Source organism: Vipera ursinii, assembly GCF_947247035.1.
Source record: "Vipera ursinii genome assembly, chromosome: 1".
In the NCBI taxonomy this organism is placed as follows: Eukaryota; Metazoa; Chordata; class Lepidosauria; order Squamata; family Viperidae; genus Vipera; species Vipera ursinii.
In genome coordinates, this window is record NC_139512.1 from 242,795,534 (window position 1) to 242,822,652 (window position 27,119).

The 27,119-nt window shown below is 42.3% G+C and overlaps 1 protein-coding gene across 3 annotated transcripts in view; it reads left to right on the forward strand.

Moving 5' to 3' along the window:
- The window catches only part of ANKRD6 (ankyrin repeat domain 6), an 81,176-nt gene that overhangs the window by 27,767 nt on the left and 26,290 nt on the right, over window positions 1–27,119 (forward strand). For all 3 annotated transcript variants that reach the window (XM_083373608.1, XM_083373607.1, XM_083373609.1), the window contains 2 exons: window positions 6,877–7,145; window positions 25,885–25,983. In XM_083373608.1, coding sequence (XP_083229734.1) covers window positions 7,026–7,145; window positions 25,885–25,983 — 219 coding nt within the window. In that variant the 5' untranslated portion in view covers window positions 6,877–7,025. The remainder of the gene's footprint in view (window positions 1–6,876; window positions 7,146–25,884; window positions 25,984–27,119) is intronic.

Here is a 27,119-nt window from a genome sequence, read left to right on the forward strand (position 1 = left end):
ACTTTGCTCATCAGAAGCAAAGAAGGTTGCAAGCAGTGACTGCCAGGACACTGCAACGGTCATAAATTTATGCTAGTTGCCAAGATCATGTGATGACCGTGGGGATGCTGCAATGGTTGCAAATGTGAAAAAGGTCATAAGTCACTTTTTTAGTGCTGTTGTAACTTTGAACGATCATTAAATGGACTGTTGTAAATTGAGCATTACCTGTAACAGACTCTGCTTAGTTATTTGGGATTAATTGTGTGATTGCTTAGTTCAGGTGTGCCCAACCTTTTGACTTGTCTGGACTGCATTGAGTGAAGAGGAATTGTTTTGGGCCTCATGTAAAATATATAATATAATAACTATTGCTAAAAATCACATAATAATGTTAAAAGTTTACGATCTTAGCTGTCCAGAGCTGTATGCAGCTCATGGACCGCAGGTTGGACACATCCTGGTTTAGTTGTAAGTGTCACTTTCTTTTGTTTATAATAAACATTTTTCTTTTTACAAAAAAGTTTCACAAATTGATTTGAGAAGTATTATTAATTTAAAATCTGTTTTGGAGCTGAGGTTTAATAATTTGGGCACACCAGTTTACCTGCTTTTAAGAGTACACCATTTAATTACTACATTAGCTAGATGCTGCTGCATAACCCATCTCAGTGGAGAAACATTATGTTCTTTTGTTAAAAAAGAAATGAAATCATTGACATTGAAAAACTAAGGAACAAATAGCTGTAAAATATATTAACTTTCTTGGCAGCACTGGTTATTTTACTCTGTAAAGATTGATGCTTGCATATGATAAAACCAGATTAATTAAGAATGTATTCTTGAAGATTGTCAAAGGGAAAGTTGCTGTCTATAGCGCCCTGTTGGTATAACATGTGGTAATAATTTTTAACCAGCATTGAATGACTGGGAAACTTCAGCCAGGTTGAACCAACTTACAAAAAGAGTTTCAAAGTGGGGACCAGTCTAATTTCTGAAGGGATGATATTCCAAAGGGAGGGACCCACCACAGAGAAGGCCCTTTCTTTTTCTGGATTCCATCAAAGGTACCTCCTTAGGGGATGGGACCCGCAACATTCCAACTAAAAGAGGACGCCTGAGAATTATAGCACTGTGTGCTGTATGTGCCCAACCTTTGTGGTTTGCAAATCTTAGCTTATGTTTGCATATGTTGTGTAAAGTCAGGCAGCTAAAGTTTAGTCACTAAATCATGGTTAGGTGCATTGTATCTTAGTTTTATGTGTGAATATGTTTTTTTGGGAGATGCTATCACAGACCTTTTGGAAAAATGTTTAGTTCATTCGTTCCTTCATTCATTCATAGTTGTATATCATTTAACTCTGTTGATCCTCATACATGTTGTATTTCATTACAGGCAGTCCTTGTTTAGTGACTGCCTTGTACAATGACCATTTGCAGTTAAGATGGTGATGAAAAAGTAGCTTTTCAATCATCACATTTATGACCTTCACAGGTCTGTAAAGCTGAAATAAGATTATAAGCACAGTTATTGGTCTCACTTAGTGATTGCTTTGCTTAATGATTGAGTTGCTGGTCCAAATATGCGGATGCTAAATAAGGACTATCTGAACATTTGCCATGAACTTCGTCTTCTATTGTGCTTTTACCAACTCAAATGTTGTAGTCTAATGAGTACATAAAAGGCTAATCTGCACTTCCTGCTTACCCCGTTGGGAGAGAACCAGCCAGCTCCTCTTCTGGAAGGGCAGGAACAGGTGATCTTGGTGCCCTCAGCTCATCCCTACCCTGATAGGAAGGCAATGTCCACCTGAGCTTTCTTCCTCTGCATCAGACATATTTTTCTCCCTCTGCTGGCTCAAGCAAGGCCGTCAGCTTTGCCCACTGCACTTCATTCTGTTCTGCACAGGTCCTTCTGATCAAGCTGTTGGCAGGTGGGTGGGTGCTCCATTGAGCCTCCTCTTCCCAATCTCTGCCTTCAATCTCTGCCTTCAAGAGCCATCTCATCTTGGACCACTAGACTGCCTGCTTTTTAAAAACAGGTTCAACAAAGGAGCAATGAAAGGCTTGCCATAGTTTTGTCTTTAATTGGAGAAGCTGAGAACAGCTCTGCTTGAGAAAAGTTTCTCCTTCTAGTCCAATGACAGGAAGAACTTATCTTTTTTTTAACCCGTTCTTAAAAGGACCACCTTATTAGACCAGAGGACAATTGAGGTGTGTTTTCCAGGAGTGGGTGAAAAGGGAAAAGAAGCAGGGAAACCCACCAAGTCAATATAGCTACCCAAACAGGACACCTGACCATCAGTGTGGCTTAAGTGGTAAAAGAGGTAGAAATCCAAACATCCCCTTAAATTTCATTTCCAGATGGTTTACATACAGGAGACAGGAAATTAAAGGCTTTTGCGCCCCAAAGCCCAAAGTATCCAGTAACATAAAATGTGGTCCATGGTATCCAGTCATTATTCAAAAGTATTGAAAACTGCCAGTTGCTGATTTATATCTGAAGCAGGCTAGCATTGTTCGTTCTGAGGTGTCTGTTTTGGTGGGATTTTTTAATTCTTCAACTGGAGAGCAGCAGTGAATGAGTCATCCCGGGCTGTTCTTGTTATTCATTATTTAGAAGTGGATTTCAGCTTTGCCTCATGGCTAGGAGTGTGAAATTCTCATCTGTTTTGTCAGCTACATATAAAACCTTTTTGGAATGGAATATACTCCTTCCTGGTTGATGGACACATCTGCACAGTTCCCTTGGCAACCGTGTGAGAGTGCTTTATCACTGGCTTTTTCTGAGATGCTGATAGAAAACAACAAAGCTCAAAAAGCACCAAGGGCCCCACAGTTTTCTGAGATGGTTTGCCACCTTCCCAGTCTAGTCCATAATCTTGGGATTTTCCAGTTGGATCTCATTCAAGTATTTACCAGATCCAACCCTGCTTGCTCTTTTGAGATCAGGCAAGGTTGGCTAAATGCTGCAATAGTGGCCCCATAAGCAACTCTTTGGAAGGAAGGGTGATTGTTGTTTTAAAATGCTGTCTTTTCTGCTATGCTTGGTAGGGGACAGTTGGGTCAAATTCTCTTCCTTTCCTTTGAGGGATTAGTAGGGTAACTGGTGATCTGTGTGAGACAAAACACCTGGAGATCCTTCAGGTGCAGAGAGAGAGAGTCAGGGAGATGCCCTTAAGGCAGGGGTAGGCAACCTCGGCTCTTTTATGACTCATGGACTTCAACTCCCAGAATTCCTGAATTCCTCAGGAATTCTGGGAGTTGAAGTCCATGAGTCATAAAAGAGCCGAGGTTGCCTACCCATGCCTTAAGGGAAATAGGCCAGAACCACCATTATATGAGCAAAGAGAGCTGAAACATTCCTTAAGTCCTGGGAAACAAGAAAATATTCGGAAGAGACCCAAGCAGGCATTTCCATGATTCACTAGGATTTAAGAGAGGGGGCAGGTAAAATACAACCAGATGATCAAGAGTCTGTTATCATGTCATAACTTAATAAGGTATATTTTGCCTATGGTATCAGTTTCCTGATCTGGGTTATCTTGTAGGCCTGGAGTGTCAGACTCGCAACATCACATGATGTGTTGCGATGTATCATGACTTTTTTTCCATTGCTGGCAATAGGGTGGGTGCGGTTTCACCATGACGCATCTGGCTCGTGGGCTGACAGTTTGACATCCCTGTTGTAGGCTGACAACAGACCTCTTCTCATGTTACATGTAGTCCTTGACTTACGATCACAGTTGGGACCAAAATTTCTGTTGCTAAGCAAGGTGGTGGTCAGGTGAATTTATAACCTTTTTGGCCATGTTTATTAAGCAAATCACTGCAGTTATTAAATGAATCCTGTGGTTGCTAAGCAGATCCAGCTTTCCTCATTGACTTTGATTGTTGGAAGCTGACTGGGAAGGTCACAAATGGTGGCAACATGATGCTGGGAAACTGCAAACATCATAAATACATGCTAGTTGCCAAATGCTCAAATTCTGATCATGGGAATGCTGCAATGGTCGTAAGTGTGAAGGCCGGTCAAAGTCACTTGATTCAGTGCCTTGTAATTGAATAGTCACTAAACAAACAGTTGTAAGTTGAGGACCATCTGTATATAAACTGGAAAAGAAAGGCAGGAAAGAGAAAGTGGTTTCCTGTTTCCATCCCTCCAGATTCGGATGGATAAATTTAATTAATAATTCTAGTATTGGAAGAAGCCTCAGCTAATATACATATAAAATATGGTTTATTGAGATGTCCTGTTTCTTCCCCCCTTCCCTGATCCAAAGAGGTGTCATCTTTGACTCTCAAGAGGATAGCACATCCCTGGCAGATCTGGTGTGCAATTTGGGGCTGTGTGGTGTCTTTCTGGATTCATGGTGCCCATTTGGAGAGCACGTGGCAGATCTGGCTAGGGGGCTTTTGCATAGATCCATGTTGTGTACACATTGTACATGTTCTTGGACCAGTGGCCTTGGTCACAGTCATTCATGCCTTGGTTACCTCTTGGCTGTCTTACCGCAATGAGTTCTACATGAGGATGCCCTTGAAGACCATCTAGAGAAGTTGCAACTGGTCCAGAATGCAGTGGTGCATACCCCATAGTTTGCCATATGACACCCAAACACATATTGCTGCATGAGCTCTGCTGGTTTCCAGCTCCTTTCCAGGTGCAATTCAAGGTTTTTTTGAACATTGGTTTTTATTATTCCTTTTATGTTTCAATCATAAAAGCTGCCGAGAGGTGGTTATATAAAGTGAGGTTTTTTTAAATGAGAAAATGAATAAATAAATACGTGCAAGTTGTAAGAGATTCAGTAAACAGGCAAGGAGAAATATTGGAGTGTGAAGGCATTCTGAATCCTGACTTCTGCGGCAACATTTTCATTTTGTTTCTCTTTTGAAAATGATTGTGATGCCCTGAAATTGATTATTCCATTTCTGGCATATAGCATATAATTGCAAAGACTTGATCTTGTGCATATGCTGCATGGTGGTTTGGAAAGTCTTAAGTCCTCATTTCTTTTTTTTTTCATGTAATATTGCTAGGGTACAGCTCTCATACCAGTCAGTCCCTTTTTGCCAAATCCTGTAAATTTTATCTGCTGGCTGCATTTTGGTTTTCCTTGGCACACAGGTTTCAGACAACAAGTAGATAGATGGCAGCCAAGAGATCCAAAAATACCCCATTCCATTGCTGCCCTTTCATTGATCAATAATTACAAAGTTTTTCTTTTTATTTTAAGTTAAAGATGTAATGGGAAATACAAACCAGAGTTTTGATGTACTGGATGAAATTGATCAGGACAAGAAATTCATTTGAGAGAGTTACCAGTCAGGGCCCTTGGTATGTTGCAGGTGGCATAAGCAGCAGTGCAACAAGGAGCTGTTGTGGATGTGTGGTAAAGGCACACTATGATAAGAGCAAGATTTAGAGTGGCAAGATTTCAGGCTGGATGTGTGGATGTAGCTTTTGAACACGTTAATAAGTAGTTCAGATGTTTTCTAGTTCAAACCCGCGAATATCAGTAGCAGAAAATTTGCAGACACAGACAGACATAAGCTGCCAACAGTAACATGGAAAAAAAAACCTAGCATTTTTACTTCAAGAAAACTAGCCAGCTTAGGAGAGGGAAAGTCAGACAGTCTTTTTACTATTTTGCAAGATACACAAATGCAAATTTAAAATTTATCTTTATTTCTTGATGAATTTGTAACATTACCTGGAAAAATACTTGATTTGGGTCAAGATTATGGATTTCACTTATTTTTATTTATTCATCTTACTTATATCCTGCCTTTATTATTTTTGTAAATAATTCAAGGTGATAAACACACACAATATGGCAAGCTTGTAAGAAACTTATTCACCTGTGACAAACCCCATTTTGTGACTATTATTTTAATGTTCCCACTACAAAAGAAAAGTAATCCCAGAAAGTTTTAAGAACTGTGTAATATCAGTGGAAAAGGGTTCTACCTTACCTTGTTTTTTGTGGGGGGTTTTGGCTAGTTTTTGATAGCAAATGCACGTTCCTCCCTCTTTTGGTTTAAGAAGAGGAATATAAAAATGTGATCCATTCACTCTGAAGAAGTACAGACTGTTCTCTTTTTAATTTGGTGCATGAGCAATTTGGACCTCAAATGTTCCACCAAAGAAGCTGGCATTTTTTGCTAATCCGAAAGGACAGTTTTTTTAAAAAAAAAATCTGAGTTAAGAATGTGCTTTTCACATACACAAATAGTGGGAGAAGTAGTTTAGAGTTTCTTGGGTGAAGCATCTTTCAGTGTTACTTTTTTTTTTTGCTCTTTAAATCTCTGCTCCTGAAGGATGAAGTCTTAACAGTTTGAAGACATGCAGTGGGGGTGAGCTGTTCAAGAGCACAGTCTGAGTGGGATTTACGATATGCTTAAAACTCACAAAATTATAGCTGGAAGAAATTTGGGCATGGGTGACTGGTGGATACACACCCACACGGGAGGTAGTATTTTGGGAAAATGAGCATCTCAGTAAGAGAAGGAGATTCAGCACGGCTATCTTGTAACAGAAAGACTGTGAAGAGGTGTCAGGCTTGCAAACGGGGCATCCTGAAGGATCTTCAAAATAGAGGTTGGTTACCAAAAAGTCCTGAGTCTGTGCTCTGCAAAGGTTAGAATATACTACTCTGAGTGTACTCTAATGACTGTAATTCTTATTAAATGTGTGAAGCGGATCAAAAATCTCTCTCCTCACTGTAGGTTTGGTTGTGTTTGGTTTCTAGCTTTATAATCTTTGCTGCTTACTTCGCCACTCCTTTCTCCCTTTCAGAATTTTTTTTTTGGGGGGGGGGAGGAATTTCTGCTGCTGCTGCTCTCTTTTGTTTACAAGATGTGTTGACTGTGTATTTTGTTTCTCCCCTCCAGCTGCTCCAATGCACAGATGCAGAAGATGGCTTAGCAACAGACCAGCCTTCTCCCATGCTGGGGTCCCTCTGTGCCCGGCAGTTGGACTGATGTGAATCTTTTGTTTTGGATTGAAGAAACTTGTTCCCCAAGCCATTTTTCCCTAATTCATGAGCCAGCAGGATGTGGTCGCCGTCCTTTCAGAGCGCCTTCTCATAGCTGCCTACAAAGGGCAAGTGGATAATGTGGTGCAGCTTATCAACAAGGGTGCCAAGGTAGCTGTTACCAAGGTAACAAGAGAAAAAAAAAACCTCCTTACAAATTCACTGAGAGCTAACCTCGCTCCCAAAGTATTTTTCCCCCTCCTGTGATAAATGTCTTCTGGCTTTTGAAAGTGTTATTGTTCCAGAGATTGGTATGGATAAATGTGTGGGTTTTTTTTTCCCATTATTATTATTCTGCAGTTGCATTTAGGTGTCAAATAATTTTCCTTCTCTTCTGCTGTTTTTTTCCCCTCTGAAAGGGGAAGAAGCAAAAAAGCTTTTGGCTAATAAAATGTGCAGTTTTCAAAGCAGATTTTGTATTTGTGTTGGCAAGATTGAGTGCGGTGAAGTGGAGGCTGGGGGCAAATTGAAGCAAAGTCCTTTGGGGGTTTCCTGAGATGGGGAAATGGAGGTGGAATAAATACACTTTAGAAGGAGGAAAGCATTTTGGGCGGGAACAACAGGTGCTACATCATGTATTTCATATTTTGAAATGGCTGAGAACATGTTGAATGCTTCTAGTGTATTGTATGTTGTGCCCATTCTACTAATTTCTCCAAGTGAAGATTTTAAAGTAGTGAATCAGACTTAACAAAACCTGGAACTAGTCCATTGAGTGCCATCAAAATTTAGCTTGAGGTAAGATTTTTTTTTGCAACCATGAAGCTTAAAAATGGGGGAATGCTAAAAAAAAGCCCCCAAACCCCCAATTGTCTTCATCTCTCGGAAGAAAGATTTATTCCTCTGATGTTGTTCAAAGAGAAACAACTGACAAGCAACTCCTTGCTGATTCTGTTCGGAAAAGATCTCAACCTGTAAACTGGGAAAGTAACTGTGATCTGACTTGATTGCCAGGTTTCTGTGCTTCACTCCAGATACCACAATGATCAGGGAAAGATAGAAGAGGAATGCAAAGTTGCACATAGTTTCTTCCTCTGAACAAAACAAGTTCTGAGTTATTTAGATCTGGGAACCACATTCTGACAACATTCTGTCAGTTTTAACACCCCCTCCCCCCCAAAAAAGAGAGAAGAACTGATGGTATCTTCAGAATGGCTCACTTATCCATAAATTTAAGAATGGCTTCCACTATCTGCCAGTGCAGCTCCCATAAAAGGAGAAGAAATTATTTTCCTCTCTCTTCTTATGTTTCTTCACCTTCTTTCCTTCCTTCATTTATATATGTGAATTCTGCTTCTTTTGATAGTTTCTTGGGCTGGTGCATCACAACTCAGATTTGTAGACATTAAAGTTGTAGGTGTATATCTAAAAAAGAAAAGTCAGAATGCAAAGCAAACAAAAATGTGTTTGTATTCCTCAGTATTATATGAATAAGCTTACCACTAAGAGATGATTGACTACAGTTCATTGTTAAGTGTACATGTTTAGCAGTACGTCTGTGTTTACCTTGGAGTAAAATATTGAAATGACATTATAAGTGAAAGTTGAGGGGGGAGTCTGTCTGTAAGGACCTGCCTCAGCTAAGACACTGTCTTAGTTTAGGAAAATAAAATGAACTGTATGGTGGATCAAGAATTGGTTTACAGACAGAATATACCACGTTTCCACGAAAATAAGACCCGGTCTTATATTTTTTTGTGCCTCCAAAAGAGGCACCAGGTCTTATTTTGGGGGGATGTCTTACCTTAGGACTGCCAGAGGCAGGCCTCCCATGCCCCGACACCTGTCACGCCGCAGCTTGATTTCTTCAGCTGCTGCTTGCCACCACTTGTGGCCGGACATTATGTTTCGCTGGTGTTTCAGGCCATGCCACGCTTGTGGCAGGAGGCTGCTTGGTGCTTCAGGCCAGTGCTGCCACTCATGGCCACATGCCATGCGACACCGCTAACGGCGATGCCGCCGCTCATGGCAGGAGGCTATGCAGTGTTTTGGGCCAGCGCTGCCGCTCACAGCAGGAGGTTGTGTGGTGCGTCGTGCTGTGGCGTGCACAAAGTGGTGGCACTGGCCCAAAGCCCCACACGGCCTCCTGCGAGCAGCCACACTGGCCCAAAATGCTGTGCGGCCTCCTGCTGTGAGTGGCGGCACTGGCCCAAAGCACTGTGCGGCCTTCCACGAGCAGCAGATTGGCCCAAAACACTGCAGGGGCTCCTGCCATGAGCAGTGACACCAGCCTGAAATGCTGTGCAGCCTCCTGCCACAAGCAGCAGCACCAGCACGATTGGCGCGACGAGCCATGCAGCTGCAAGAGGCCATAGAAGAACTCGAGCAGTGGTGCAACAGGTGTCAGGGTGTGGGAGGCCTGGCTGTGGCAGGCCTACAATTTTTTTTATATAAGAGTTTTTATTGGATTTTATAGGGTTAGGAAGAGGATATAACCAGGGTAAGGATCAGGATTTGGGATGGGGTTAGAATCGGGATTGGGGTAGGAACGGGGTTGGGAACAACATTGGGCCAACTATTGAGGTAAGCGGGTGCAGTTTACCACTCCCGCCCAGCTTGATTTTTAGGTGTGCGCATTGCCCAAAAATTAGGGCTTATTTTGGGGGTAGGGCTTATTTTCTGGGAAACATGGTATCAGAGTTCTTTGAAATAACTCCTTAAACATTTTTTTGTATTTGGGTTCAGTTGAAATTGTGAAATTAACTTTTGAAACCTTCTGTTTCCTGGAATTGTTTGGAATAGTGGCTGGATGCTGGCATAGACATTTTTGCATTTGTTGGTTTTATTGCAGTTAGCTTTATACTTCAATAATCCCCAATTACAGTAATTTTAAGACGTGCAGTGCATAATTTAAACCCATACAAGAATCAAGGTGCCAGCTTTCCCAGTCATCATAGATGCAAAGCTGGAAAATAAAGCGCAGAACAGTTGGTTCCACCAATATTTGGCAGGGGATGCCATGAATGGTGAAAACAGGTAATTATTGTAGTCCTGTTTTTTAAAAAGGATAATCTTTTAGATGTTCTGCTTCATGTGCTGTTCAGCTCAGTACCTCGACTTACAACCACAATTGGACTGGAATCTTGGTTGTTGAGCAAAGCAGTTGCTAAGTAAGATGTCACACAAGTGCTTTGCTCAGTGACAGCAATTCCAGCACACCTGATTGTGATTGTTTAGGGATTATGTGGGTGGTTAAGCAGATGGAGCCCCAGGTAAGGAGTACAAGGTGCTTTGGGGGGGGAAGACCCTACGGGGCTCTGATCAGGAGCTGAAAATCCTGCTGAAATCCAAGCAGGATTTTACCCCTTGAATTGAGACGTGTATCTCTCTCTCTCTCTCTCTCTCTCTCTCTCTCTCTCTCTCTCTCTCTCTCTCTCTCTCTCTCCCTCCCTCCCTCCCTCTCTCTCTCTCTCTCTCTCTCTCTGTGTGTGTGTGTGCCTGTGCTGTGTCTCCCAAGGGTGCCCACCGCTCCCTGAGGCACCCCATGCTCCTTTCCTTATCACACTGTCTCTGCTCAGGAGCTGAGAATCCTACCTATTGAAATACTGTATAAAAAGGAGACTGGGAAATAATTTGATTTAATTTTATTGGTGATCTAAATGGCAGTTGTTTTGTAAAAAGCTATTTTTTGCTGAATCAAAAAATCTTTTTGTTTCTGTGGGAGTGAATTCAATTTGCGTGGAGTTCTTTGTTTACTTTCCATGACAGCAGCCCAATGGCCTTTTATAAATAGGGCGATTCCAGAAGTAAGAGTGATATTCCATGCGATTAATATAAATAAAAACAACATAACATTCTATTTGGTACTTCTTGTTAAGTATCGGAATAAAGTGTCTTTCACCGAAGATATATCAGGTACATTTGTAATAGAATTGCATTAGACTTTTTCACCCTTTAAATGGCAAACTTCTGCTCTTCTACCAGTTCCTTTTAAAACTGGCCTAGGAAAGAACATAAGAATTGGCCTGCTGGATCAGGTCAAGGTCCATTTTTATCCAGCATTTTGTTTGTTACAGTGGCCAACCAGTTCCTTCTAGAGCAGGGGTCCCCAACCCCAGGTCCGTGGACCAGTACCAGTCCGTGGCATGCCAGCAACCCGGTTTACATAAGCAAAGCCCCATCCGTGTCATGCAGGCAGCACACAAAACCACACACTCTCCGGTCCATGGAAAAACCTTTCTCCACGGAACCGGTCCCTGGTGTCCAAAAGGTTGGGGACCTCTGTTCTAGAGTGCTCCTAAGCAGGAGATGGAGACATCTTTTCCTGCCTGATGTTCTCTTACAACTCTGGCCCCAAATCGCTCAATGAATTTCCATGGCTGAGAGCAGTCTTGAACCTGGATCTCCCCAATCCTAGCACAACAACATAACCACCACAACATCAACCCTTCTTTGGCCATCCCCGTATCTTTGCGGTAACGATTTCCACAGGTTAATTATATGCTTGGTGAAGATGTACAGTAGTCCTTGACTTACAGCCATTCATTTAGTGGCTGTTCAATGTTTAAAAGGCACTAAAAAGCGGCTTACAACTGGTCCTCACACTTACAACCGTTGTAGCATCCCCACAGTCAGGTAAACCAAAATTCAGGTGCATGGCAACACACATTTAATTGCGATGGTTGCAGTGTCCTGGGGTCATGTGATCATTATTTACAACCTTCCTGGCTGACTTCCAACAAGCAAAGTCAGTGGGGGAAACATTAACAACCATGTGATTCACTTAACAGCAGCAAGGTTTGTTTAACAACCCTGGCAAAAAAGGTTATAAAATCGGTGTGCCTCAGTTAATGACCCCCTTGCTTAGTAGCGGAAATTCTGGTCCCAATTTTGGCCTTAACTTGAGGATTACCCATATTTCCTTTCTTATCTATTCAAATCTCCTGCCCATCAGCTTCATGACCTAATGGCCAGTCCTGATATTTTGAGAGGGAAAAAAAAAATCACTATCTGCACTGTCCATGCCATGCACGACTTTATATAATTCAATTATTTTCCTTTTGTTATCATCTTTTTCCCCCCCCCAACCTAAGGCTCCCAAGTAATCTTAAGCTTTCTTCTAAGGAAAGTATTTGAGCCCCCGTGCCCTCAAAAGAACCCATAGCATCACCTCTGCTTTTTCCTACTATTCAAGTCTCTCTCCGTCAGATGGCTGAACCAACCTCCACCCTGCAGCCCCCCCCAAAAAGATTAAATCTTCTTTGCAAGACATTGACTTTAAACAGAAGAGTCTGGGAAGTGAATTTATAATATGTGTCTGTAGAAGAGCAGCGCCATGCCAGATGTCCTGCTGCCAAGTAGGTAGGGGGAAAAAAAAGAAAACAAAAAGACTTCATAACCTCTGACCTCTGCTGGAAAAAGTCTGTCAGCGCTGGTGGTGACAGAATGGTATCCTTTGCCAAAACTGAGGCAAGGAGAAAACTAAGAAAGGTCATGTTGCATTCTCCTAGTGCAGTGGTAGGCAACCTTGGCTCTTTTGTTGCCTGGAGGCGGTACGGGTCTGGATGGGGAGGAACAGACTTCAACTCAACCCCGACAAGACTGAGTGGCTTTGCATACCTTCATCCCGGGTTTATTCGGACATTCCACCTCTGGCTATGGGGGGTGAACTATTACCCCCCGTAGATAGGGCTCGCAACTTGGGAGTCCTCCTAGATTCACGGCTCACCTTGGAAGACCATATAGGAGCTGTGGCTAGGGGGGCCTTCGCCCAGGTTCGCCTGGTGCGCCAGTTGCGGCCCTATCTTAGCCGGGATGATTTGTGCACGGTCACTCATGCGCTCGTGTCCTCTCGTCTGGACTACTGCAACGCTCTCTACATGGGGCTGCCCTTGAGGACCACCCGGAAGCTCCAACTGGTACAGAATGCAGCCGCGAGAGTTGTGTTGGGAGTCTCCCGATACTCCCACGTTACACCTCTGCTCCATGAGCTGCATTGGTTGCCAGTTGTCTTCCGGGTGAGATTCAAGGTACTGGTAACGGTGTTTAAAGCCCTCCATGGCATGGGGCCGGAGTACCTTAGGGAACATCTGCTGCCGGCATCAAGCTCCCTGCGCCCTGTGCGTTCCCACAGAGAGGGTCTCCTCAGGGTGCCACCGATCAGAGAATGTCAATTGGTGGCCCCCAGGGGGAGATCCTTCTCTGTGGGCGCCCCGGAGCTGTGGAATCAGCTACCGGTAGAGCTCCGGATGGCGCCCGATCTTCGCTCCTTTCGTCGCGATCTCAAGACGTTTCTGTTTGTTCAAGCCGGCCTAGCCTGATGGGGATTGGTGGGGTTTTTTATTTTTGGTGTCTTAATTTTAACTTGGTGTTTTAGAATTTTACTCTAATTGTTTTAACTTGGGCAATCATTTAATCTCTTTTCAATGTTTGTATTTAGTATTTTATTCTGCCCTGTGAACCGCCCTGAGTCCTCAGGGAGAAGGGCGGTATACAAATATTATTAAATTAAATTAAATTAAAATTTTATGACTCATGGACTTCAACTCCCAGAATTCCTGAGCCAGCTATGCTGGCTCAGGAATTCTGGGAGTTAAAGTCCATAAGTCATAAAAGAGCCAAGGTTGCCTACCCCTGTAAATAGTGTGAAATATCTGAGGAGATTTGCAGAGAATTGCTGGAAAATTGCTACCTGAGATCATCTTCTCACACCTGAGAGCTTCACTTGGCTATACCACTACACTTCTGTATACAATACTAGACTTTAGTATTACGTGAACAAGCCTTGGGCTCCCCACCAATGTTTGTGTTCAAGGAGCAATTGGAAATGTTGACATCTCTTCATAACAAATTTCAGTTGATGGTAATGTCCAAACTTTACATAAAACTTTCCCAATCTGTGGGAAAGACTAAGCATAGCTAAGAGTTTAAAGCAATTGAAAGCTGACCCTTAAGGAGAATTTGAAAGTGCATAAGGCTTCCCAGGTACTGGTGTCACCTATTTTCACCTAAAAGTCCCTGCAGATTGCTAGTCTGGGACTCTTTAAGGTTTTCCAAAGTTGAAGTCATATAGCAGGAAGGTACCAAAGTTTGAGAAGGCTAGTTTAGTGTTACGACCAGACAGGTTGATATGTGAATCTACCTGATAATTGCTTACATGATTTTCTTTTGGCAAACCAGAACATCTTCCAAACTTTCTTGCCTTTGGAGCACGTGATACATACAAGTTGCCAACCTATAGCACACTTTCATAGATGCCCAATACCACTTAGTGGACATTCTGAACAAATGCAGGTACCCCTAGACTTATATCCATTCATTCACTGACTTCAAAATTATAACAGTGATAAACAAAGGGAATTACACCTGTACCCAAAATTACAGTTGTTGCAGTGCCCTGTGGTCATGATAAAAATTAGGCTGCTTGGTAACGTGTCCACTCTTATTACTGTGGGGGTGCTGCAGCTCCCCATCTCTTCCTCTCTCTAGGCTGCCTTGCACAGTGGCACTTGGCCACAGTACTGTGGGTCTGAAGTAGAGGCCCAGTCTCAATCAGCTGCCATTACCTCAGGTCTTGACTTTAGCCCTAGTGCTCTTCTGCCATTGAGAAATGCCACCTATCTGCCCTCTGATGTAGGCCACCTCACACAGCAACACCCTGTAGCAGTGCTGAGCCTGGGCCTGAAGATAGAGGCCTGGAGCCTTCAGTCTCAGGGAATTTGCCACTATTCCAGGCTTTGCATTAGCTTTGTGTGTGATAAATCTTGCAGTCTCCTCATGAAGAGCAGCTGTCTGGAGCACTTGTGGGTGATCTCATGTCGTCTTCTTATTTGGAGAGGAATGACTGAAGATCTGGCCTACTTGCTTTCTCTTCATTCCGCCACAGTTGTCAGTTCTGCTTTTCACAGAGCTTTCACTATTTCTTCCATGGAAGTCTCATTTCTGCTCATAATTCCCTTGATGATGGAGGGAAAAGCTTTTATTTTATTTTTGCCAGCTTTATCTTCCCCTGGAGCACCCTGGCACCATCTCCAACAGCACTCTGGAAATTCCCCAAGCTTCTGAAGCAGGTTTTCAAAAGGACAGAAAATTTTGCAAAGAGAGAGAAATTAATAAAAATAACTTTTTCTGATGGGTTTTTTTTTGTTCATAGAGTCTAATCTTTATTTAAAAAAACTGACTGATATTTTTTTAATATTATAGCATTTGGGAGTTTTTATTTAGCGAAGAAACCACTATCCAAAAAGGCTTTCAGACATTAATAACATTGTGAGCTCAGCTTGCCAGGATTGAAAAAAAGATTTCTGCCTTCTCTTTTCTTGACTGGAGGTCATTAAATCAAGCCAGGTTGAAGAAAACAAGGGTGAAAGTTTAGATTTAATGATAATTCAGTTATGTATAATCTGGTAAACATTTCATAATAAGTATTCTGCAGGTTCAGACATATACTTAAGCTTCTGAATCCTATATTTGTTAGAAATAGGACTAGTCTATGCATTTCTATTGACAAGAATCTCAGTTAATCTCTGATGGTATTTTATTCTTATAGTTCTGAAAAACATGACAACCTTCTTAGTATTACTATTACATAGTTCATTTTCATGTTAATAATAATAAAGTTGGAAGGGACCTTGGAGGTCATCTAGTCCAACCCCCTGCTCAGGCAGGAAACCCTATACCATTTCAGACAAATGGCTGTCCAATCTCTTCTTAAAAACTTACAGTGTTGGAGCATTCACAGCTTCTGAAGCAGTGGCGTAGCGTGGGTTGTCAGCACCCGGGGCAAGGCAAGTAATTTGCGCCCCCTAACCCGTGGATTTTAGCACTCGAGTCTCTTCCACTAGCTCAGGAATTCTGGGAGTTGAAGTCCATGAGTCATAAAAGAGCCAAGGTTGCCTACCCTTGAGTTAGGTTCAAGGCAAAAAAGGGTCTCTGGAGAAGAGGGAAAATGCTAGTTTAAAACTGAAACAAGGCAACTTTAAGGTGCCTCAGCTGTGATTTAGGATGAGACAAAGAGAGGACATGGCGTTGAAAATGGTTAATGGGGCATGTTTGTTCCACTCTTAGTGGATGTCAAGATAAACCCCACGAGAGAATGACCTTACAACAGATGTGAATAGGCTTGGACTACGTTTGTAGATTGAGTGCATACATCACATGGAGCGATGATGGGCTTCATCAAGATTTATGATCCCACAATTGGCTAGTTTTCTCCATCTTGTCCTAAACCCTGGATACCAACCACGGTTTATGGCTTAGCATGTGGTGTGGGGTGACCCAACATGTTAGGCAACAAACAATGACTTCCAACTTACAATGCCTCAGCTTCCCAAGGTTATTCCAAAGCCGGAAAAGCCAACCAACCCACCCTGCAGCTTTGCCTGCTTAGGCTGAACCCCAGGAGTTCATACTTGCTGTGGCGCCTGACCTATTTTCTGCCCAGACGCTGCTTATCCAAGCCAAGCCGCCTCCTTCTCTTTGGCACCTCGCCCCAAAGATTCGCCGGACTGGCTGGAAACTCTCGCTGCTGGCGACGTGTGTCGGGGGGGTGTCCTGATCGCCTCCTGCAGGGGGAACCGAGTGGCCACAGAGAGTCAATACGGCAGGAGGAGGAGGAGGAGGAGGAGGAGGAGGAGCAGCAAGCAGCCGCAGGTGCGGCGGCTGCAGTTGTTACCTTTACCTCCGGGAAAGGAGGAGACGGGGGCGGGAGCTGGGTCGGGGGGGCGGGCTTGCAGGTTGAGAGCCAAGCGGAGGAGAGCCGCGGCGGGAGAAAGAGAGGGAGGCGAGACGCCGCCAAGCCTCCCCACCCCCACCCGAGAAAGGAGGCGATCCGCAGCCGCGAGAGGACGGGATTCCGCTCTGGCTGGGCGCAGCGAATGCGGTTGCTTTCTATGCTCCGCCCACTCGCTCGCTCCTCCGACCATTGGTGAAGCAGAATCGTCCCCCTCCGGCGAGCTTAATGGGCGCCCCCCCAGATGTTGCGCCCGGTGCGGCCGGCCCCCCCTGCACCCCCCACGCTACGCCACTGTTCTGAAGGCAGGTTGTTCCACTGGTTAATTGTTCTGACTGTCAGGAAATTTCCCCTTGGTTCTAGGTTGCTTCTCTCTTTGGTTAGTTTCCATCCGTTGCTTCTTGTCCTGCCTTCAGGTGCTTTGGAGAATAGCTTGTTAGTGCTGAGGAACTATTGATGGTATGAAGATACTTAGAGTCCCAAGAAAATTGTGGATATTTGCAAATGCCATTGTTATTGAAAAATTTTAAATAGGTCATGCAACAATGGCATTTTATAGCTGTGTAGTAATATGTATTGCAATTTGCCAACTTAAATAGCTTCCTTTTCAGTTATCCAGATTTCTGGAAGGTTTGAAGTTATATCTGGTAATTCAGCTGTGTTAGTTGATTGTCATTAATGCAGATTCTTGCATTGAGTCAGATGTTGGTTTCCTCATTGAGCTCATGATCCACAAACAATATCTTCCAGTCTAAAACAAATTTTAAAGACATGTCTGTGTTTTCAGCAGGAGCAGCTGTGATTTTGCAAACTATGGCTAGTCCTCATTTAGCAACTGCCTTGTACGGCGACTGTTCTCAGTTACAAAACCAATGAATAAGTAACTTTGCAATCATACCTCACATTTACAACTTGCACATGTTGTAAAGCACAGGAAAACTGAAGTAAGAACTTAGGCACAGACATGGTTTCACTTAGCGACTGCTTTGCTTAACAACAGAGTTGCTAATCCCAATTTAAATCCCTAAATAAGAACTACCTTATGAGGCAGTTCATTTTCCCATTGCAAGTAATTCTTGCTTTACTCCAATTATTTTTCATTACCTTCTGGCTTCAGTGAATCTTCTCTCCCCTTTTCTGTTTACAGAGCTTCCCCAGCATCCAGTGTTCAAGCAGAAAATTTTCTTTCCATTTCCCCTTTACCAATTTTAATGCTGCCTTGGTTACAGGTTGCACTTTTGAAAGTTTGTGCAACTGGTATTCTCTTGTACAACTGATATTCCCTCATCATCTTTGAGCAAAATGGGGAGCATATTACTTTTTCCCTAGACCCTGTCAAGAGGCAAAACCAGGGTGTTATTCCTCTTTCTTGATGATGTCATCTCCTATATTTGAAATAGGTGGCTTTAGGCCAGGGGTAGGCAACCTCGGCTCTTTTATGACTCATGGACGTCAACTCCCAGAATTCCTGAGTTCAGCTATGCTATGCTATGCTGACTCAGGAATTCTGGGAGTTGAAGTCCATGAGTCATAAAAGAGCCGAGGTTGCCTACACCTACTTTAGGCCATCTCTATTACTTCTTTCAGGTTTGACTTCCTCTCCAGATAACTGAAGTCTCCAATAGCAGAGGGGGAAGGCTCATTTTTTGTGTGATGTGGACAGGGCAGAGAGAATAATTATAGCAGAGAACTATTTCTCTAAGTCCCAAAAGTGCTTTTTTCAGAAGGCAACTGGACTTTCTTTGTTTTTCTTTGAAGATGTTTCACTTCTCATCCAAGAAGCTTCTTTCAGTTCTTCAGAAAGTACCTTTGGGACAACCATGACATGGATGACTGAGAATCTCCATAGACTATTTCTATAAGACTTTGTAGCTTGTCATTAGTGTAAGGCAGGGCTTTTCAACCTTTTCACCCATTGTACCACTTTTAGGATATGGCAACATCTGAGTACCACCAGTCGCCTAGCAAGGTGTCAAAAACTTGATGACCAAAAAAAAAAAAGGAAAAAAGTGATGAAGTACAGGTAGTCCTCGAATTACAACAGTTCGCTTAGTGATTGTTCGAAGTTACAATGGCACTGAAAAAACTGCCCCCCAAGCCACAGCCGAGCAAGACACGTACCTGCCTGCCTCGCAGCGCTCTTCCTCCTGTCCGAGCTTTTCATTGTTGTGAGCATTTCTGTTGAGGATTGGCAGCGGGGGTGGGGTTGTGGGGGTGTTTGGTTTTTATTCCCCCCCCCATCTGCTGGGTGGTTGCAGCAGGTTTTGGTCACTTCACATGACCCTGGAACACTGTGACCATCATAAATATGAATCAGTTGCCAAGCATCTGAATGTAAATCACAAGGCCCTGGGGATGCTGCAACTTTCCAGCTGATCAGTGCTTCTTCTGGGCTCAGCTGAAGCACCGGGATCAGCGCTGAGCTCCACCTGGAGCCTGGCGCTTCCACTGAGCCCTGACAGCCCTGCACCTCCACCCATCTCTCGCTCAGGCTTGTACGGTGCTGCCACCGGTTCAGCTCATTCCCCTCCCCCACTACCACTTTTCTAAGATGGTCATGTGCCAATGTACCACAGGTGGTACCCGTACCGCTTGTTGAAAAGGCCTGGTATAAGGTGTCAAAAAGGCAAGTGACTTTCAAGTGGAAGATCAGCAGCTTGGGGCTCCTAAGGAAAGTTTAGCAAACTTCAGATGTTCAAATCCCCCTTCAGACCATTACTTTCAGCCCAACCTATTTCACAGGGTTATTGTTAGGGGAGAAATGGAGCAAAGAGTGCTACATATACTATTCTGAGCTTCTTGGGGGAAAAATGTAGCATATACATCTAACAAGCATAAATAAAACTGATGTTGGGAATTGGAGCCAGACTAAACATGGAAAAACAGAAATTGTCCACCTCTGCTCTACGTGCCCTCAAGTGCTTCTCTGAAAGTTTAATTGTGGTTGAGGGGAACACAGTGGGAACCTATATTTACTCCTTGGAAATGCAGGTTGTCCTCAACTCACAACAGTTTATTTACTGACCATTTGAAGTTACAATGGCACTGAAAACTTAACTAACAATTGTTTTCACATTTATGACCATTGTAGCAGCCCCCTGGTCACGTTGTCAAAATTCAGATGTTTAGCAACTGACTCACATTTATGACAGTTGCCGTGTCCCAGAGCCACGTGATCAACTTTGGTAACTTTCTGACAAGCAAAGTCAACGGGGAAGCCAGATTCATTTAACAACCGTGTTACTAACTTAACAACTGCCACGATTCACTTAACAACTGTGGCAAGAAAGATCATAAAACAGGACAAAACTCACTTAACCAAAATTTTGGGCTCAGTTGTGGTTGTAAGTCGAGGACTATCTATACTGGGTTGCAACCATAATTGGCCTTTCCTGTTAACACAGAGTGGCAGAGCTGGAGGAATTATTGCTGTGTCCGTGTGTTTTTTTTGAACAACTCAGCAGGCTGCCCAAATCACCTGATTATCTAGCCCAGGGGTCTTCAAACTTGGCCCTTTTATGACTTGTGGACTTCAACTCCCAGAATTCCTCAGCCAGCTTTGCTGGCTGAGGAATTCTGAGAGTTGAAGTCCACAAGTCATAAAAGGGCCAAGTTTGAAGACCCCTGATCTAGCCTTAGGAAAGTTTTTTATGCCTGAGCCTCAACTTCCATCTACAATAAAAGGATTATGTTTCCATGTGCTTAATAACAGAATGCTGAAACTAGATGTTTCTATTGTTTTATTTTACCACATAGTGATATGAAATTCAAGACACAAATTTTCTGACACTTCATTTGTATATTAATGTTTGCTTTTTAATTGTACATAATATTTTTATAAGTACTAACCTTTTCAATGGTCAGAACTTGCCAGTAAGTTTTCCCTCTCAGGTGAAATAGTATCGTACAATTGTCAGTTGAAATTCCATGCTCATTTTGCATTTAAGCTTCATTAAAAATGGAATTCTGTGGTTTGGGTTTCTTTGACTGAAAGCCATGACTTGGAAGTAAAACCTAATTAACTAACCATGCTAATATGCTCTGGTATGTTCCAAAAAAGCAAGGGTTGTTTCTCCTGATGACATACATTTTGTACCATCTAACCTGAGGCTGCTGTATGAGAATAATGAGAGCCAATTTGGTCTAGTGGTTAAGGCACTAAACTAGACGCGAATTCTAGTCCCACCTTAGGCATGAAAGTCGGCTGAGTGAATTTGAACTAGTCCCTTTCTCTCAGCCCAACCTACCTCACATGACTGATGTTGTGGGGAAAATAAGAGGAGGAAGGAGTTTAGGTATGTTCACCGCCTTGAGGTATTTATAAAAGTAATAAAAGTGGGATATACAGTAAATAAATAAATAAATAACTACTGAGAAGAAAAAACAGTCCAACAAATTATAAAAATAAAGTCCAGAGATTAATTATGTGCAAGTAGTCCTTGAATTACGACCACAATTGAGCCTGACATTTCTGTTGCTAAGTGAGACATTTGTTAAGTGAGTTTTGGCCCATTTTATGACCTTGCTTGCCACATTTGTTAAATGAATCACTGCAGTTGTTAAGTTAGTAACACCGTTGTTAGGTCTGGCTTCCTCATTGACTTTGCTTATCAGAAGGTCACAGAAAGTGATCACATCATCTCGGGACACTGCAACCATCATAAATATGAACCAATTGCCAAGCATCTGAATTTTGATCATGTGACCATGGGGAAGCTGCAGCAGTCATAAGTCACTTTTTTCCAGTGCCGTAGTAGCTTTGAACGGTCACTAAGTGAACTGTTGTAAGTCAAGGACTACCAGTATTAGAAATAAATGATCATATTAATCTGCCTGTTAAATATCTACATTGGTAGCTGTTGAAGTAGGTTAAGAACTTCCTTCCTTTTTTTTATTCCAATTATTCCATTCCAGTTATTTAAATATCCGTAATTTAAGATTTAGAATTTACTTCAAGATCCCCAAAGTCCCGTGGCTCCAAAGTGCAAATTGCACAATCTCCAAATGGCTCTATGAGAGACGTTGCCTACAGAAGGGGAGGTGGTGTGATGGACCACAGTGAAATGACAGAGGTAAACATTAAAGCAGAACTATCCTCTTTCTAGTATATCTACAGCAGAGCAGTGTATAATATCTTGGCCTCCAGTGAGAGATCATGTCTAAATAAGCAGGAATAAGACATTACAACAAGTTGGGAGAGAAGGTGGTGTAAAGCCCTACTGGTAAAGTCCATCTTCCCAAGGTTCTCTACTAGAAGATAAGGACATTTGGCTGAACTTCTTGCCTTGTTGTTGTTAGCTGCGAAGTCGTGTCCAACCCATCGTGACCCCATGGACAACGTTCCTCCAGGCCTTCCTGTCCTCTACCATCTTCTGGAGTCCATTTAAGCTCACGCCTACTGCTTCAGTGACTCCATCCAGCCACCTCATTCTCTGTCGTCCCCTTCTTCTCTTGCCCTCAACCTTTCCCAGCATTAGGCTCTTCTCCAGTGAGTCCTTCCTTCTCATTAGGTGGCCAAAGTATTTGAGTTTCAACTTCAGGATCTGACCTTCTAAAGAGCAGTCAGGGTTGATCTCCTCTAGGACTGACTCGCCTTGCAGTCCAAGTTCGCCTTGCCTTAGTTTAGACTATCTAATGGGGGACCTATTAGCCCTTTTATCGAGGACTTCTCCATTCATCCCAGCAATAGGAAAAGAGAGCAGAAGGTGCTTTAGATTTTCCCATTGAAAGCTTAAAAATGTAGGACCACATAGACCTTCTGCCAATCCTGAAACACAGGGACGGACAGCTCTGTAACAATGCATAATGCATGCCTACCCACAAGGAAGGTTTTCATGAGAATTATCCTTTTGAAGCTGGTGCAGAGAAATACTTAGATATTTAGAAGAAACAAGTTTATTACTGTATTGGAAAAAGGGGAAATACACGAAAACCAAAAACAGCTGCATACCTAGTATTCTAAATAAAATCAATGTTGTCATTGATTGCTGGCTAAACTAGTTACTTACAAATACTGCCTTCTTGAATAAGATCTTAGATGTCGGTACATATTTGAGGTTCAAAACGGTATGGTAAGAGAGAGATCTATGTCTGGGCCTTCTGTTTAGGTATTTTTAGGCAAGGCCCTACCTCCTTTTTTTGGAAGATAATTGAAAGGTTAAAGAAACATAATTGAAGGCTTGGAAAATTGACTGTTACTTTATCCAGCCAAGTAAAATACTTCATTGCCGATGTCCTTGATCCAGTCTGCAAGTTATAAATTATTTTGTAGTTGAACTCACCTTCCTATAAATATTGGCGGAGAGGGAAATGATACAGGGATAAAAAAAAGTAACGATTTTATCAAGGACTTTATGGGAGAATATCTAGTTTTACTTCAGCATGAGGTGATATCATTAGGCACTATACTTTGGGGGGAAACATTGGCTATCAAAAATTGGGAGTTTGTCACAGATAATAGTAACAATTACAATACAAGGGTAACTGAACTGGTTGCTGTTCATTATCTGTTCATCAACCATGATGGTGTCCAAGCTGCTCATCCTAGCTGGATTAATCATTGATTCATACATTCTCAGTAACAAGATGAAAGGTTGGGTTTAGCAATGTGCTGTGCGGACAGGTTTAATCCAAGCAAACCCAACCCAATCTTTTTTACTGGTTTCCTATGATCTGTTAAGAATAAAGATAAAGAATCCCTGTGGCCTGTTAATTGCAGACAATCAGAAACCATTAGCTTAAATCCATTTGAAACCTATTTATAATTTAAATGTTATAGATCAGTAGTAATACTGAATGAGGGAATGGTTAATGTTGCCTAAAGACACCTAAACTGTCTTTTCTCTTGATTCACAACAACTCATGTGAAGTCTTGATCATCCAGGAGATAAATGTATGGCTTATATTTGGCCCACCTGTTGTTTTAATGACAGTTATTGGAAAAGCCATAATTGAATCAAGGGAAGCAGTGGTACGTTTAATGTATCATCAAAGCTACAGTTGGTAGGAAAATTGCATTTTGACCTTGATGAATCATAGCTACATTTTACATGGGAAAGAGGTAACCCTGCAAAGATCAGCCCATCAAGGTAAACTAAATAACAATAGCCCTAAAAATAAAGGTGCCACCGTATAAGGGTTTGAGGGGATGAATGGGTAGATCCAGAATTTATTAGTAAGGTAAAAAGGGAAAGGTTCCCCTGCACATGCGTGCTAGTTGTTTCCAACTCTAGGGGCCGGTGCTCATCTCCGTTTCAAAGCCGAAGAGCCAGCACTTGTCCGAGGACGTCTCCGTGGTCATGTGGCCGGCATGACTAGATGCCAAAGGCGCACAGAATGCTGTTACCTTCCCACCATAGTGGTCCCTATTTTTCTACTTGCATTTTTACGTGCTTTCGAACTGCTAGGTTGGCAGAAGCTGGGACAAGTAACAGGCGCTCACTCTGTTATGCGGCACTTGGGATTCGACCCACCAAACTGCCGACCTTCTGATCGACAAGCTCAGCGTCCTAACCCACTGAGCCACCGCGTCCCTTATTAGTAAGACTGATATGTAAAAGTGGTGATGCAGCCCTTTCAGATATTCGCATTACTTGGTTTTGTCATGACCCCAAGGAAAGGAATGATGGTTGTGGCAATGTTCTGCAACTGTGATATGATCCTCTGGAGTGTAAAGTTAAACTGTAGGGAAATGTTTGGGTTCCTGCTGATGCACCATTTCTCCTGCTGCCTCATAGACTTGTTCCTGACCTTCTGACTGGGTTGTTTTGGAGTTCCCCACCTATTGGGGGGGATTTTAGCCTCTATGCCCTCAGGTCAGGGGCGGGAAAGACTTTAGGAATTCATGGTTTCCATTGCAACCATGGGTTTGCTACCAGGTTTGCTTAATCTCATAGGTGGACATACATAAAACCTCATTTTTACTTGAGTGATCTGAAGATGAAGGACTTTGCTTTGAACTCTTCCTGGTCCAGCTGAAATGTGTCATCACCCTGGTCCTCCTCAGAGTGGGAGGATTAATCAGGTTGGCCCAGTTGGGTGCTTATGAATCCAGGTGGATTCTAGCAAGCAGTTGGGAATTTTCCTAGCATGTTGACTTGCAATTATGTCAGGCATTTGTTGAAGAATTGGAACTGGAACACAATCAAGTTTGCTCTCAAGCACTACTTCAGGTTGCCTGGGTTGTTGTGTGTGAGTGGCTGACTCACCGTTGATGACTGCACTCCAAATCTGTTCACAAACTGTCAGTTTTCTCATGTTGAATATTAACTTTGCTATTTTTATTAATACTTGCGTGCTTCAGTTAAAGGGTCTGTTTTCATGAATTAGGCTTTAGCTAGCTGCTTGTTGAGAAATAGGAGGAGGCTGTGGCGGATCACCTCAGTGGACCATTAATGGTTTGCAGAAAGTAACTGTGTGTGTGTGTGTGTGTGTGTGTGTGTGTGTGAGGGCAAGGGGTGAGGAGTCAATATTGTTCAATATTAAGGTGCTGGATTAGGAGAGAGAAAACCCAAGTTCCAATTCTGTCCTAGGCTTGAAACCAGCTGATGACTTTGGGCCAATTAATCTGTCTCACCTCTAGGAGGAAAGCAATGTCAAACTACTCCTAAAAATGTTGCCAAGTAAACTGCAGGGAGTTGTCCATGTGGTTGAAAGTGACTTGAAGGCTACGGACACACACATACACACATCAATGCCCATGCACCAAAGACATAGAAAAATAAAAAAGGCCAAAAGAAGAATGAGAACTCTTTTGAATATTTTAAAATAAAAGTTTCTAAATTTGAGTTCCCTCTGAAGATTGGGGTAAGGTGGAACTTCATACTCCCACCATATGTTGGTTGGAAACTGAACACTATTTTACACAAAATCTTGCTTTTCTTGTGCAATATTTGCACATTGCATTACATTTATCTTTTAAAAAAAACTACACTAAAGCAATGGTTATTCTCAAATGAGATGTATAGTTTTATTTTGAGGGATTCTTATGGAGGACTATTAAGTGCTAAGCATAAAATGACTTAGTTACATCTTTGTGATTAAAATACTGAAAAACAGATTCAAGCCATTTCAGTGGGCTTGGGAATGTAAGATAATTTCCTTTAATTGAGTTCCTTCCAATTTATTACACTGTACACTGTAGCTATTACAGTGATGGTCTTAAAACCTGTTCAGTTGGTATCTTCTGTTTTCCAGCATGGGCGGACACCTCTCCATCTTGCAGCTTACAAGGGTCATCTCCATGTGGTCCAGATTCTGCTCAAAGCAAGCTGTGACGTGGATCTTCAGGATGATGTGAGTAGTCACAACCATTCTTGCAGGGAGCTTTTCTCATTTGTAATTTTTAGCTACATGTGACCCATTGTGGAAACTATGTTTACGTGGAAAATACATTTTCCCAGCCTGTCTGGGTCAACTTGTAAGGCACATTAACAAATATGATGACAATGCAGATCAATTACTTTAGGCGTTCTTTTCAAGAGCTGAAATGAATGCTTCCCAGATACTTTTGTAAAGTGGTTGCAGGAAAAAATGAATATAGATAAATTAAGGACTTGTTATAATCTGTTGGAAGCATGTTACACATTTTTTTAAAAAAAAATCCATTTTCCTTTCCATCAAGGACATTGGAAGGGGCTGGTTTATTTTTTTCCTGAGAAACACTTGGTAGGAGTTTCTACTTTGAAGAGCCCAAAATGCCAATTAATGTTTTCACTGCAGTTCTGTTTGGCTGTCTTGAAGCTGTCAATGTCTACACCTCTGGCAGTTGCATAAAAAGGGTGAAACAACACTGTCCAAGAAGGTTTGTATTTATAGAAATGCATTGGTGCGCATCATTAGCACATGAAACTAAGAAACCTTGGGCAAGAGGGCTCATGATTGATTTTTTTTGCACCCTTTGTGGATTAAGCTTGGTCATTTTCAGTCTTTACAAAAATATTGAGGGCATTTATACAAATGGTGGTTTTGTTACTGTCCACAATGTTTACAGAATCTTGATTATTATTAAATCTGGACAGCATTTCTCCCAGCAATGTTGTTGAGCGTAGATAAAAAGTTAATGAACTGACAAAGATACTCAAGTGATTTTAACTTGAAAATGATTACTATTTATTTGATTAAATAATGGCATTCTCTTTTTTCTGTAGACCCCCATTCTTTGCTGCTTTTGATAGTTTAATTTTGCACAAATGTCCATCTTCTTTTAGATCAAGACCGTGTGGATTAGTTTTATATATTACCTTGTGCAAGATATTTTGACTCTCTTTTATTTATTGTATTGTCTACCCTGCATTTTCTTCAGAAAGCTTATGCTGATGTACATGTTTTTCTTCCCTCAAACCTATCCTTACAGCAATCCTGTGAGATGGTCAAACTGACTGGGACTAAGTGTGCTAAAGACATACAAATTGAGTGAGGAGTGTCATGTC